The sequence below is a fragment of the Cottoperca gobio genome, chromosome 9, assembly GCF_900634415.1.
Source record: "Cottoperca gobio chromosome 9, fCotGob3.1, whole genome shotgun sequence".
Classification (NCBI taxonomy): domain Eukaryota; kingdom Metazoa; phylum Chordata; class Actinopteri; order Perciformes; family Bovichtidae; genus Cottoperca; species Cottoperca gobio.
Genome location: NC_041363.1, coordinates 1,036,287 through 1,051,605, shown reverse-complemented (window position 1 = coordinate 1,051,605; position 15,319 = coordinate 1,036,287). Strand labels below are relative to the sequence as shown.

Genomic DNA, 15,319 nt, shown 5'->3' with positions numbered 1-15,319 from the left:
AAACAGTCATTTTACGTCGCAGGACACGCACGCTGCTGGTCAGTTAGTTTGTGTTGTTGTGACTTTGGTTGGTTTGGATTCCCCAAAGTCCCACTTTAACACAAACTAACTGACTGATCGAGCAGCAACGTGCGTGTTTTATCAATGCAGTCTGGTGGCTCGGCATGGAAAGACTACAGATGGCGGCTTCCTGCTGGTACTTCCTGTCTGTAAGTAACAAAGACGAGAACCTCAAACATCCCAACGATCCCTTTAAGACAAAAGTGTTTCTAAGTGCAGCTTTAACATGCAGTTTATTTTTCCCACAATGCATTTGTACAAAATGAGGTTTATTTCCCATTATTAAGTTACATTAAGCATTTCTATTTAACAAAGTGTTTGAGCGACACATCGTAGACGTTGTGAGAGTAATATGATCATATGAATTACTGGCCAGTCAATTCTGTCATCGTGACAAAACACAACATGTATAAAAGGAAACGTTCAGCGGGTTCTGCACGCACAAACCCTGTAGTATAAAAAAGTGCCTTAAAAAAGAGTCTCTGTAATAACAAGTCCTCAGTGCATGGCATGCAAGCGACCATTTAAAGTCCACTTTGTCCTCGCTGCACGCTGCACGTCACTGGTAACGAGTCCCTTGTGCTTCACAGCGCTGCAGCAGAAACCTGCAGAGGAGCCTGTAATGGGACGGATTTGATAAAGAACGTGTCTGCAGCAGCCTCTCCATGGACAAAGATGCGCCCCCGGTTTTAAATGGTGGCACGGTGTCGGACATCAGACTTTAGGTGGCGGTACTGGCCTCAGAGCCTGGGAGACAAAGAGACGCTGTCTGTGAGGGCAGCAGCTGCACGCCATGACTTTAACATTACACTTACACATACTATAATATAATATATTTAGTTTTTACTTTCTTTACGACAGCCCTGGTATCTACCTGCCGTGCAGCTGAGTAGTTCTGACCCGGGGGTTTAGGTCTGTTCCCCGCTGGAGGAGGTGGAGGTGGAGCTCCTTTGGGTTTTGGCCTTGCAGCCTAAAATTCCGAGTGTTGTTAGTGAATGCATTGAATGGTTCTATATTTACTGTACAATATAAGGTTCCAACACAGTACCTGCACCGGCATGGGTTGACTGGGAACGGGCAGCTTCCTCTGGGTGTGTGCACTGGTAGAAAAAGAGAGATTTAATGTGCGTGTGCAGTAACACCAGGAGCTGCACGAGGGTGAAGATTACTTACGTTGGCAGCATGGGACTCTGTCGTCTTTTGCAGATGAACCCTACCACACCAGCGATTACACCTAACAGCACCAGGGTCACGATCACTGCGATGGCAATAGTTGCTCCTGCAGGAATGAAAGAGACATCAGTGTTGATGGACGCAGCTGTGCTTCAATTCAAATTCAATATGAGTTGTGCAGAAAGCACATGTTTCTCTGCATGTGTGGAGGATCATCTGCAGGTCGTACCTGTAGACAGCGGAGCTCCTTCGTTCAAACTGCAGTGAGGAGGCATCCAGCCAGGCTCACACTGACACTCACTTCTGTGATTACACACCTGAAGAACACGACCCTGACGTTACCACAGGTGGTGTTTAACGCTCCACGCAGCAGCGTTGTTAATGCATTAAAGACATCATGAGCCTGGCTCATCACAAAGGTGTGTTAACGCCTTAACAAAGTTTACTCGTACATAATGTTATAATGTTGTGTAAGCAGCGACTCTTCCACAGAAACATTCAGATGGAACATTCAGTATAAACACACAACATGTTGCATCGGCCTGACATGCTCCTGTAACATGTAACACATGCAGACCAAGTCATCGTAGCACCAGGTGTGTCAGTATCTCTCTGCTGAGCCGTGCATGTACTCACAGCATGGACTCCACATTTGGCTGAGCAGTTTGTATTTCTGTACGCCGTCTCGAGCTGCACACACTGATTCTGGCTGCACACCTTTAAAACAAAGTGACCAGACATTTCTTACTTTGATTGTTAGTGCTGCAACATCCAAACATGTCCAATAACTAAACCTTAAAGGACTCTGTTACCTTTTCATCCCCACATTTGGTCCCCGTGTCCACCTGGCCGTAGTCCGAGGTGTGGTCTTCAAAGAAAGCGGCCTTGCAATCGCCGATCCGGACCATGCGGCCGTAGTTTGGGTTGTCAAGACCGCCGTGGCAGAAGAGCTTCCCACAGAAAATGTCTCTGCAAACCAAGAGCGGGTCAGAACATGTGCTCACGTTCACTGCACAACTTCATGACTATAAAGGCTCCTCTGCAGAGAAGCTGTCTGGCTGTGTGGCAGAGACTCACTCTCGCTGGCAGGGGATGTACTTGTCTTTCTCTGGACGTCTGCAGAAGGCGTAGTAGAGTCCTCTGGTGTTCTGGTTGTAGCAGGATGCACGGGCCTCAGTAGCGCCTGACGACAGGAGAGGACATGCAGAGGGTTTATTTCTCCACTGCAGCACAGAGGGAAGCGAATGTACATACACTGCTCAGCTTGTTCCTCATGTAAGATCCAACAAACAGCTGTTAGAGCGGGACACTCACTTGATCCGTACAGTTTGACACACTGGCTGTCCCTCTGAGGACACTGGCCGTTGTAGCAGTACGCCAGGCCTTTATCGCACAAGAGGCCGTTCACAGCAAAGACGTCCTCAGGACAGGTGGCGCTCATCCCATCGCAGTTCTCTGACAGGTCACACTCATCCTGCTTCCTGCGGCACTCCTTGGAGCGAGGCGACACCTGTGGAGAGACGGGAGACACGATCAGATCACACATCGTGTCGACTTAGAGATGTTGGGTTATTCTGCTTCCACAACTCGTGTTCTTCAGACGAGAGGAAGCATGAGAACATCAGAGTGTGTGTGTGTAACTGTGTGTGTAGATGTAAACTCTCCACAGCTACATTACATAATGCCTCATGTACATATTAAACACTTGTGATATAAACTGTGTTGATGTGAGTCATGAAGTGGGGAAGCTTCATGATATCTGTTAGTTACATGTTTGACCCTGTTCACCTGTAGTGTGTACAACATGTATGACTCTGTTCACCTGTAGTGTGTACAACATGTATGACTCTGTTCACCTGTAGTGTGTACAACATGTATGACTCTGTTCACCTGTAGTGTGTACAACATGTATGACTCTGTTCACCTGTAGTGTGTACAACATGTATGACTCTGTTCACCTGTAGTGTGTACAACATGTATGACTCTGTTCACCTGTAGTGTGTACAACATGTATGACTCTGTTCACCTGTAGTGTGTACAATTACCTTAATGTATGACTCTGTTCACCTGTAGTGTGTACAACATGTATGACTCTGTTCACCTGTAGTGTGTACAACATGTATGACTCTGTTCACCTGTAGTGTGTACAACATGTATGACTCTGTTCACCTGTAGTGTGTACAACATGTATGACCCTGTTCACCTGTAGTGTGTACAACATGTATGACTCTGTTCACCTGTAGTGTGTACAACATGTATGAACCCTGTTCATCCTGTAGTGTGTACAACATGTATGACTCTGTTCACCTGTAGTGTGTACAACATGTATGACCCTGTTCACCTGTAGTGTGTACAACATGTATGACTCTGTTCACCTGTAGTGTGTACAACATGTATGACCCTGTTCACCTGTAGTGTGTACAACATGTATGACTCTGTTCACCTGTAGTGTGTACAACATGTATGACCCTGTTCATCTGTAGTGTGTACAACATGTATGACCCTGTTCACCTGTAGTGTGTACAACATGTATGACCCTGTTCACCTGTAGTGTGTACAACATGTATGACCCTGTTCACCTGTAGTGTGTACAACATGTATGACTCTGTTCACCTGTAGTGTGTACAACATGTATGACTCTGTTCACCTGTAGTGTGTACAACATGTATGACCCTGTTCACCTGTAGTGTGTACAACATGTATGACTCTGTTCACCTGTAGTGTGTACAACATGTATGACCCTGTTCACCTGTAGTGTGTACAACATGTATGAATGTTACAATACATATCTTTAAAGGAGCTTTTCTCTAAAGGAGCTTTTTCTCACACTCTTCAGCAGCACTTACATACACCAAACTTTCCACTTTCATTCCTCTCTATATTCTGAAGCTTTGTGCAGAGGGCTTTGTTCACATGTCACTCACAGCTCATGTTATACACGCTACACTCACTACATGCAGGAACAGAAACTCTAGAGCAGCTGCAGGTTCAGGTGATTCTCTGTAGATTCATCGTCACTTTGTTTTTATATTCTCACTTTAATACATTGTTATTATAAAAACATCAATTAGCTTCATCTGCAGGTCAAAGGTCACTTCCAGAAATGTTAGAAAATATAAAGCTTCTAACTAAAACTATCTTACTAGTTATAATAACGTGTGTCTGATATATTCCCCCTCACACTGCATACTGCACCGTGATTGGCTCCAAGCTAGTTGTGATGTCACAACTATCATATGCAATAAAGCAAACTTTGTGTTTGACTGCAGAACTTCTGAAATACTGACACATGTCTCTAATAGAAGGAAGGTTTCATGGGAACATGCTTCACATTTCTCACCTTGCAGTCGTCACAGCACGCCCCGTCAGCGCACTGCGCCCCCTCCTTCAGCCTGCAGGTGGTGCTGTTGCAGCACGTGTTGATGCACTCCTGTACAGACAACATGCACGTCACTAATCCTTCTCTTTATCATGTTGCGTCCTGTTTTTAAAAAGATCGTTTTTGCTTTCAGCATTAGAGCTTTTTATTGTCCTACGAGACTCGTAACTTGATTTCTAAAATACTTCATGTGGTACACATTCAAACTGTACACCTCATCTCTGCACTTTCTTCTCTTGTAGTCTCTCGTGTGTAAAAGCGTTTGGACTGAACTCTTATATAAAATGAGCCTCAGACGTTCCTGAGGATGTGGAATATTTAACATCTGTACAAAGATCTTGAACATCTTGTCGTTTACTCACTAACCCTGAGGGACTAAATCCTCACTTACTTACTGAGAATGATTTGTGTTATTATTTCTTCTGACGGTTTTGTTTTTGTGTTGTTGAATTATTATTTCAATAAACTTTAAGTGATAAAACATCTGTAATTCTCCAGCAGCGTGTTTGTGGTGCTGAATACCAGCAGCTGCAGAAACATGTCTGAACATCTTCCCACCTCAGAGGAACCAACACTAAACTATGATGTTAAGGTGAGAAGTACAACATGCATCAGCAGCCTTGTGAAGATCAAGACTTTGTGAAGTGTGGCTGCTCGTTGTAAATATTCAAATGAATTACATTCAGCTTTACTGTCGACTTGTGAAACACTGTCAATTCAGAGAAGTGCAAACTGCTGCACATACTATAGAAGTACGTATAAGTTAAATAAACTGTAAATGCAAAATGATTCCAGACACAAGTTCTTAACGTGCAACGCAAACATCTTCTCAACAGTTTCAAGATGTTGCTTCATGTTGTATCTAAATGTGCTGCTGCTCGTTCTCATGACACCTCTGGGCCAAACAACAACTGCAGGACGTGTCGGGGCCTTTACCTCCACACTGCCACAGTCACACTCTTCTCCTTTCTCCACAAAGCCGTTCCCGCAGACGGCCGGAGCCTCCAGAGTCCTGTAGTCGGGTTTGTCCAGCAGGCAGCTCGGGCTGCGGCCCAGCTGGTACTTCTCGTAGTTGTTGCTGCTGCAGCTGCTGAAGGTCCGAGGAACATTGTAGCTGAAGGAAAACACAACAATGCATTTAGCTCGTTAAGGACAAAGTCACATCGTCTGAACTACAAGTGACGTACGGCTCAGACACGTGCCGTACAGTCTCCAAGATAAACTTCTGTCGTGAGTGTCTGTAGGTGCTAACAGTGCGTGAGAAGAGAAACACACAATAACATGTCTTACTTAATGGCTTATTAAAATGTCCCTCTAAACCCTGACAGCGTGACAGAACGTGAGCAGCTCATGCTTTTAATATCATTGTATCATTGTGCTTCTCCGACTGTGACATGAAGGTCTTCTGTTGGAAGAACATTGTGCACATTCTCTGATAACAGCTGGACTCTCGACACGCCCGCCGACAGCTCAGTGAATGTGAGCAGCATGCAGAGAAGAGGCACCAGTAAACACACTACACTAACATTGTATGAAACTCTGGTCACGTCGCTGCAGCAGCTGGTCTGCTTTCATCAACACACCTTTTAGCTGAAGGTTTTTTAACAACCTTTCTCACCTGAGTGCTGCCGCCATGATGCAGCTGTCACCAGAACAAGCACAGGCGCTGGAGTCGTCGTGGTTCATGCCCAGGTTGTGGCCCATCTCGTGAGCCAGAGTCGCTCCGACTGCAATGGCCGAGTTGGAGTGATCCTGAGAAGTGGAACGCTTTAAATGTAGTCACTTTAGTAGAAGATACATAACGCAAACACACGAGAACATCAGGAACACCTCACCTGCACGACTCCGACAGAGTGACCTGAGCAAAGAGTCCCGATGTAAGCCAGTCCCACAGTCGCTCCTTCAAAGTCAATGCCACTGAGAGAATACGAGAAACACATGAAGCTGATCGTGTCTCTATTCAAACGGACACATGGCTGCAGCTCATTGCTTAGTTCATTATTTCACAAAGGAATGATTTAGTTATGAAACAACATGAGCAGGTCGTCCAGTGTTAAAGCCTCTGATGATGATGAAGGTGTTTGTTTGATGAAGGTCGGCAGCTCCTGTAACTCTCACATGTTTGTTCAGCTTATCGAGGCTCTACTCACACGCCTCGTCCTCCTGACTGGAGTGAGACTGCTCATTGTTTAAGAGACGGGGGCGTCCTCACCTGAGCTCTGAACTCAAACACGCTGTGAGTGTGCGCCTCAGGAATAACGCAGCGAAGGGATTCAGCTTGTGAGGTCATACATGTTTGTACAGTTTACAGATGAAACCTGAGATCCTTATAAGATTCAACAAGAAGGAGTTGTTGGATTGTGTTGCCTTTAGTGTGTAAGAGAAGTAACACAAACACTTTTAATCAGTTCCCTGAACGTGAGACAAAGTTCTCCACGCTGGTGCTCAACGAATGAATTCATGGAACACTTTTTAAAAGGTTTTCTGAAGTTAAAGGAACGTCTGGAGTCATTGGTGTCATGAACATGTCTGACCTGATGAGATGTGCATTGTCATGCTTTTTCCTTTTCATCAGCTCAGAGTTCCTCCACTTCATGAAGGCGTCCAGGTTGGCCCCGGCCGGGGGGGTCATGGAGATCAAGTCACGATTGGACCAGATCTCCAGCCCCACCAGAGCGATGAAGGTCTGCAGGGGCTTGTAGGCCTGAACCCCAGCAGGACACCAGACACCAGCAGTGACCGCCACACGACAGGGGAACACGGTCAAATATTAAACGAACAGCTTGAAACTTCTGCAGCTCATTACTCACATTAACACAATTACCTTTTGTTACATTATGTTTCATGATGCACATGTTCCATCTGTGCTGCTTTACTACATGTCCACATATAATGTGAGCTGTCTTCTCTCGTGTTGTTCACATGTTAGAGTTAAAGGTTTGTACAGATCTCTGGATCTCTCTTTGTATCATTATGTTGCCATGATTTTAGGAATAAACCGTTTTATAAACCGGCTCTGAACAAACCGGACAGTGACCAAATGATCAGGAAGTGTTCGACCTTCTTCCAGAAAATACAGACTGCATGTGTCACAACGTTACAAAACTGACTCACCATATTGACAAAGTTGACAATTTCAAACATCCTCTGTCTCAGCTTGGTCTGATCTCGCTTCATCTTCACGTACTGAAACATCATTTCATCACGTCAGAACGAGTCACGTCCTGTTTCTCAGCAGATGATTCATTATAAATTACCCACGGACCAAAGTAACCCAATAGAGTCATGTTTATATTATTAGTCAGAAATGTGTGGTGTCAGCTGAGATTGACCAACGTTACGAAGAAAGGTTCGTCATGTAAGTCATAAAGAAATGGAAACAGAAAATGACTTCATAGAACGTTTCCATGTCGATATCTTACCGCACGATTATCAGCAACGAGGACGAGCTCGATGTATTTCTGTTGCTGGAGAATAGATGAACCCTGGAGCACAAAAACAAGAAGCAGATAGAGATGTTCTATTTATGTCCTCTTTAACAATGTTCTCTTCTGTTATATAATTATATATTATATATATATATATATATATATATATATATATATATATATATATAGTACAGAGAGATCGGAGAGAGAGGGACGAGAGAGAGAAGAGGAAGATAGAGAGGACCAGGAGAGAGAGGAGATGAGAGAGTAAGAGAGGGAGAGAGAGAAGAGAGAGGGAGAGAGAGAGAGAGAGACAGAGAGGAGGGAGAGAGAGATGAGACGAGAGAGATGAGAAGGAGAGCGAGGGAGGCGTAGATAGAGCGAGGAAAGAGAGAGCGAGAGATAGAGAGAGAAGAGAGATGATAGGAGAGAGAGATAAAAAGAGATAGAGAGGGGAGAAGAGAGAAAAGTAGATAGAAAAATGGACAGAGAGAGAAGAGCCAGATATATATATTCTTATATAATATATGTATAATATAATATATATGTATATATATATATATATATATATATATATATATATAATATATATATATATATATAATATATATATATATATATATATATATATAATATATATAAAATATACAATATATTATCACTTTTTATGCTCGACCAAACGGTTAATTTGTCCTTTAATGATAAAGGTAGTGATGATAAGATAATACATTTACTATTTTTACGATGTTAAATAAATGATATCAGTATAAATCTTCACCAGTTCTGTGATGTTTTGTGTAAATGTGGTAAATATCTAGAATAAACAGTTGTTTGTATTTAAAAATAGGATATACAAAACGCAGAGAAAATTGTTTTCAATTGTTTTGTTCGAAGTGAGGACATTAAAGGGTTAAGCTTTTAAATGGTCAGATGTCATGTAATCACTGGTCTAAAGGATGCATTACGATGTTTGACAGTAAATGTGTTACCGCTGATCTGGAGCGGCTCCGGCTTGTCGGGGGTTCGAAGTCCATACTCCAGCTGGTGTTGGTGACACCGCACACTGCAGGGGGGGACTGCTTGTCATCAAAAGTCATCACAGCATGATCCCCCTCATCGCCTCCAGACAGCGGCTCAATCAGGTACCTTTGGGCCGACATTCGGAAGTAACCCCTGAACCAAGAAGACAGTCAGTCTTTAGGTTTCACATTATATATGTAGTGAGACAGAGACATGTGTAATGTTCCTGAAGGTAACGTTTCCTCTCTCTCCTGTCATGGTGTCATCAGTCCTGTGTTGTATATGTAGTGAGACAGAGACATGTGTAATGTTCCTGAAGGTAACGTTTCCTCTCTCTCCTGTCATGGTGTCATCAGTCCTGTGTTGTATATGTAGTGAGACAGAGACATGTGTAATGTCCCTGAAGGTAACGTTTCCTCTCTCTCCTGTCATGGTGTCATCAGTCCTGTGTTGTATATGTAGTGAGACAGAGACATGTGTAATGTCCCTGAAGGTAACGTTTCCTCTCTCTCCTGTCATGGTGTCATCAGTCCTGTGTTGTATATGTAGTGAGACAGAGACATGTGTAATGTCCCTGAAGGTAACGTTGCGTTTCCTCTCTCTCCTGTCATGGTGTCATCAGTCCTGTGTTGTATATGTAGTGAGACAGAGAGATGTGTAATGTCCCTGAAGGTAACGTTTCCTCTCTCTCCTGTCATGGTGTCATCAGTCCTGTGTTGTATATGTAGTGAGACAGAGACATGTGTAATGTCCCTGAAGGTAACGTTTCCTCTCTCTCCTGTCATGGTGTCATCAGTCCTGTGTTGTATATGTAGTGAGACAGAGACATGTGTAATGTCCCTGAAGGTAACGTTGCGTTTCCTCTCTCTCCTGTCATGGTGTCATCAGTCCTGTGTTGTATATGTAGTGAGACAGAGAGATGTGTAATGTCCCTGAAGGTAACGTTTCCTCTCTCTCCTGTCATGGTGTCATCAGTCCTGTGTTGTATATGTAGTGAGACAGAGACATGTGTAATGTCCCTGAAGGTAACGTTTCCTCTCTCTCCTGTCATGGTGTCATCAGTATTGTGTTGTATATGTAGTGAGACAGAGACATGTGTAATGTCCCTGAAGGTAACGTTGCGTTCCTCTCTCTCCTGTCATGGTGTCATCAGTCCTGTGTTGTATATGTAGTGAGACAGAGACATGTGTAATGTCCCTGAAGGTAACGTTTCCTCTCTCTCCTGTCATGGTGTCATCAGTCCTGTGTTGTATATGTAGTGAGACAGAGACATGTGTAATGTCCCTGAAGGTAACGTTTCGTCTCACCTGTCATGGTGTCATCAGTCCTGTGTTGTATATGTAGTGAGACAGAGACATGTGTAATGTTCCCTGAAGGTAACGTTTCCTCTCTCCTGTCATGGTGTCATCAGTCCTGTGTTGTATATGTAGTGAGACAGAGACATGTGTAATGTTCCTGAAGGTAACGTTTCCTCTCTCTCCTGTCATGGTGTCATCAGTCCTGTGTTGTATATGTAGTGAGACAGAGACATGTGTAATGTTCCTGAAGGTAACGTTTCCTCTCTCTCCTGTCATGGTGTCATCAGTCCTGTGTTGTATATGTAGTGAGACAGAGACATGTGTAATGTTCACCTGAGTCCATCACAAGTGCTGATGCTAACCGATGACTCGCTGTCATTCACGACACTCCCGTGATAGTAGCAGTGATCCTGATGAAGACATGAGGAAGATGACAGTTGCATGTATCTTGAGGTTATTCACATCTGATGTATAGGGGAACAGAAACTCACGATGTCATTGGCCGTTGTGGTGACTCGAGTCCCGTCGTCTTGGTAGTACGTTTCTGTGTAGTCTGCGGTTAATAATTCCCTGATGATGAACGGAGATCAAATTAAAAGTCTTCTCTGTTTGAGTCTTTGGGTTTTTGAAAACACAGAGTTGAACGTTCACATGCAGACGACTGATATCTGACTCTCTGCAGGCGTCTGTGTCGATTAAAGAAAAGGCACGACCTTCAGTTTGTCTAAAGGCAAAGATAAAGCAACAGAAGACGAGTGAAACAGGGAAGTTTAAACGTCGACTGCACTGCTCGTCATATGAACATTTCCTCAGGCATAAAGTTACAGTGGATCTTTTTGTACTGCTCATGTGATCAATATTTCAGCGGTTCTTCACCACATGATGACCTTCACAGTTGGCTGTATTACCATTAAGTATGTGTGTTGCCTCACACTGCGTGAGGAAGGAAGCACTTACTTATTCTTCTCTAGTTGCATTTCAATGTCTCTTCCTCTCACCGTCATCGCATACTTCACAGTCTCTGGCCTGAGATGCTGCACAAAACAAAGATTTGTTCTTATTTCCCCAAATGTTTCTCTGTGACGCTGAGTCTACAAACAAGAAAAGCAGAAGCACCAACCTCCGTGTGTCTTTTTCTAACCGTGTGAAGTCTGACCGGTCGCACCACCTCGTAGTCCTTCAGCTCTCTGAAGTCAGGAGCACTTTCTGTGGAGACACGACATCGTGTGATGAGAGAGCACGCTCATTACGCTGGAGGAAGAGTCAATGCTTGTTACCATGTGTCACGTACAAGTACATTAACTCAAGTACTGCACGTCAGAGGTCAATATTGTACTTCTTACAGAAATACATTTGATATACAACTAATCTGCTCAGTGGTACACACAGTGTCCTACATGTGCTGCACATTCACGACTTACAACATTAAGAGAGATATTATAATATACAATATTCTATTCTATAATAAAACACTTTTAAAAGAGCCATTCTGCAGAATCAGAACTTCTACTGTTGATACTTTAAGAACATTGTGCTGATAATACTTATTTCTACTTTCCTACTTGAATATTTCCTCCTCCGGTCATTTCATTGGTTTCATCAGCAGTAACTTCACTGCAGTCATGACGCACAGAATCCCAGATTTAATTAAGAAGATTGATGAGGTTAGCTTAGCATAAAGCTAACAGCATGTTCAGACATGAGATATGTAACAATCTACTTATCTAACTGAGAACGCAGATGATTGTGTTTCGTCTCAAACTATTCACACATTAGAGAACATATAATAAAAAGTAACCGCTCCGTGTTTATTCTTTCAGTCTGACCCCGTCTGCATCCTGAAGGACCCCAAACGGGCCCTGACCCTGAGGTTGAGAACCTCCGCTCTAGCTCCTGTCCGAAGACAGAACAAGACGAATGAGACCGGCTGCAGACTTAAAGGTACAAAAACTTCAGCTGCATGTTAGCAGAGCGGTCGCAGCGTTTCTTCAGCATATTCAGGTAAATATGTTGCCGAACTTCCTGCCCGCTGGCGTTTCTCTTGAGCAACCAACCCTGACAGTAATTACTTGCTTCTCTGTTGCCTCATAAATCCCGACTCGTTAATATGAAGTGTGTACAATACAAACACAGAAACCTGCTTGATAAGATATCAGCAGGAACACTCAGAGCTTTGTGAGCACGTAGTTCACTAATCAACTTATTCTACGCTCCGCTTCGTTCTCCTACTAAATGTCTTTGTTCTCTTGTGTTCAGGTGACTTTCAGCACAAAGAATCTGCTTCTGTCAAATGTTTTAAAGCTAAAGAAGTTACTCGTCTCTTGATGGACGCTCGAAGAGGTGACGCAGTGAAGCACAGTTCCTGCTGCTGAAGATGAAATACATCAGAGAAACTTTATGACTGGAAGTCAGATTTGTGCTTTTTCTGTTAATACGGAAAATACAATGAAACATGTGATAATTCCTCATGTGCTACATTATGAATGTGATAATACCTCATGTGCTACATTATGAATGTGATAATACCTCATGTGCTACATTATGAATGTGATAATACCTCATGTGCTACATTATGAATGTGATAATACCTCATGTGCTACATTATGAATGTGAATAAAATAAAGCAGAAACACAGTAAACATGTACGAATGTCTTCGGCTCGGACTCCAGAACACACTCCTCTAGATATCCAGTAAACATAGTCAGTACATGGTGTAAACTAAAGAGTGTGTTGTCTTTATGCAGAGTATATTTAAAACAAGACAAAGACTGACTGTCTTTACAGAAGTTCATTCGAGTGTTATTTACTGTAATATTCAGATGAAACTAAATGAAACTGTGAAACACACACAAGTCTTTGCTTCATGTGTTCTCTGTAATTTCATCATTTCCTGATTTTGAAACTTTAGAATGTTCTTTCTCAGTTTGATTCCCAGTTCATCTGTATGACTCAGTCCCTCATGGTTACCTGATGGTTATCTGATGGTTACCTGTTGTTACCTGTTGGTTATCTGATGGTTGATGTTGGGCTATATAAATACATTTGATTTGATTTGGTTATCTGATGGTTACCTGTTGTTACCTGTTGTTACCTGATGGTTATCTGATGGTTACCTGTTGTTACCTGATGGTTATCTGATGGTTACCTGTTGTTACCTGATGGTTATCTGATGGTTACCTGTTGTTACCTGTTGTTACCTGTTGTGCAGCCCTGACAGGGTGGAGGCTTTGTTGTGATCCTGATTGCAGCCTCGACCGTGTCACAACATCAGCAATGTGTTTAAAGTAATCCCCTCTTAGTTTTCTTGTCTTCAGAGGCACATCTACACACAACTGAGTGTGTTTACATAGTAACCACATATGTTATATGTATTATTATATGTTATAAAGAGCAGGATTCTACAGCAGGATTATGTCACATTTCCTTTCTAATCACATGTGGCACAAGAAACAGTCCAAAAGGTTCTGAGTGACAGAGTGAGTGGTAGATCCACGCTGGTGTCAGGTGGAGACAGATGCCCTTCATTGTGCTAGTTACCTGCTTATAGTGCCTTTAAGGCTGAACAGAACATTTGACTAACATCATGTGTTCACTTGTTTACTGAATGTCCACAAGTGAAAGTGCTTTGGATAAAGAGGACAGGCGTTAGTTATTAATCAGCCCTGTGCTGAGAGAGAGTATCCAGTGACTTACCTGAGGGTGTGAGCGAGGCCTTCAGGATGAGGACCCACAGCAGGAGCGTTGGCGTCATTATCCAAGTGCAGACAGTCCCTGTAACAGAGCAGACGGGCTGTGATCAGGCTTTATGCTGCAGCCCACCTGCATGTTGCTGCTGCTGCGAGGCCACACCTTCCCTGAACCTGTCACAGCTACTTCCTCTTAAACACAACGACAGCACGCTCACAGTCCGGCCTGAACACGCCCCTGCAGCTCTCAAAGAATGCAGGAAGAACACCGCCGACAGCTTTGTGCTCAGAGCTGAAATTATAATAATAAAAGGTAGATTCAAAGTTTGTTCAACTTCACTTTAAATTAATTAGTGTTATTATTATTATTATTATTATTATTATTATTATTATTATTATTATTATTATTATTATTATTATTATTATTATTATTATTATTATTATTATTATTATTATTATTATTATTATTATTATATAAATTAATGTTACACCCATTATAACATTTTATATACTATATATTTTGACAAATAGATTTATTGGCATTTTGTTTTTCCAACAAAACAAATAAACAATTAGAATTAAATTGAATTATTATTTATTATTAAATTAAAATAAATAATGATACATTTAATAAACCAAGTAGATAAATAAATATATTTTATTTACATAGTTAATACTTTGTTAGCGGTTAATAAAGTTTTCTGCTCTATTTATTTAATGTGTGAAGATGTTTTACAAACGAATACTTAAAGGTTCACAAATCATTTAGTTATCATGAACAAATACATAATGATCAACAATAAACTTTAAATAAATAGTTTAGTAATGAATCAGAATGTACTTGTTATCATTTATACACTAATTAGTTGACATTACACAAACAAATGATCAATAAAGTTATTAATGATGTTAATATAAAGTTAGTAGACTCTTCTCACACTAAGTGTCCTACCTTCTTGCAGAATCTAATTTTACCCACTTCTTCTTTTCTTGCATGAAATCAGTGTTTGTGGTCGACTGTCTCACAGCAGTTTCGACATGTTGAAATGTCCTTAAGTCGCTCGTCACACCGTCGTCACCGCATCACAACTTCTGCCAACTAAAGGCAGTAACACTGAGCTCCATGTGCACGCCGCTCGGCCCCACTGACACATGCTCGGCCCCACAGCCGAGACAATAAGACCAATGTGCGTCTCCCTCAGCGGCAGACGGGACATTTCAGGACACGGGTCAGCGTGTGTGCCTCAGTAGGTGGAGCAGAGTGACTGTGGGAC

At 42.4% G+C, this 15,319-nt stretch overlaps 1 protein-coding gene across 1 annotated transcript; it reads right to left on the bottom strand.

Moving 5' to 3' along the window:
- Nucleotides 1-274: 274 nt before the first annotated feature.
- On the bottom strand, nucleotides 275-14,180 carry adam28 (ADAM metallopeptidase domain 28). The gene is made up of 22 exons (XM_029440638.1): nucleotides 14,053-14,180; nucleotides 11,479-11,564; nucleotides 11,316-11,392; nucleotides 10,850-10,928; nucleotides 10,692-10,768; nucleotides 9,030-9,213; nucleotides 8,035-8,097; nucleotides 7,727-7,798; nucleotides 7,147-7,316; nucleotides 6,448-6,529; nucleotides 6,231-6,364; nucleotides 5,549-5,726; nucleotides 4,574-4,663; nucleotides 2,548-2,743; nucleotides 2,311-2,416; nucleotides 2,046-2,202; nucleotides 1,870-1,950; nucleotides 1,463-1,550; nucleotides 1,234-1,339; nucleotides 1,109-1,160; nucleotides 935-1,030; nucleotides 275-807 (listed from the first exon to the last, which is right to left on the bottom strand). Exons 1-22 carry the CDS (start codon nucleotides 14,108-14,110, stop codon nucleotides 775-777), a joined length of 2,265 nt encoding a protein of 754 aa, XP_029296498.1. The 5' UTR covers nucleotides 14,111-14,180; the 3' UTR covers nucleotides 275-774.
- Nucleotides 14,181-15,319: the final 1,139 nt, after the last annotated feature.

Bases quoted from the DNA above. Each gene is read 5' to 3' on its own strand.
- adam28 (XM_029440638.1), bottom strand. From the start codon at position 14,110: ATGACGCCAACGCTCCTGCTGTGGGTCCTCATCCTGAAGGCCTCGCTC. The intron at 5,727-6,230 runs GTGAGAAAGGTT...GTTTTCCTTCAG, and splicing joins ATCATGGCGGCAGCACTCAG to CTACAATGTTCCTCGGACCT. The intron at 1,951-2,045 runs GTAACAGAGTCC...TTTGTTTTAAAG, and splicing joins CCAAATGTGGGGATGAAAAG to GTGTGCAGCCAGAATCAGTG.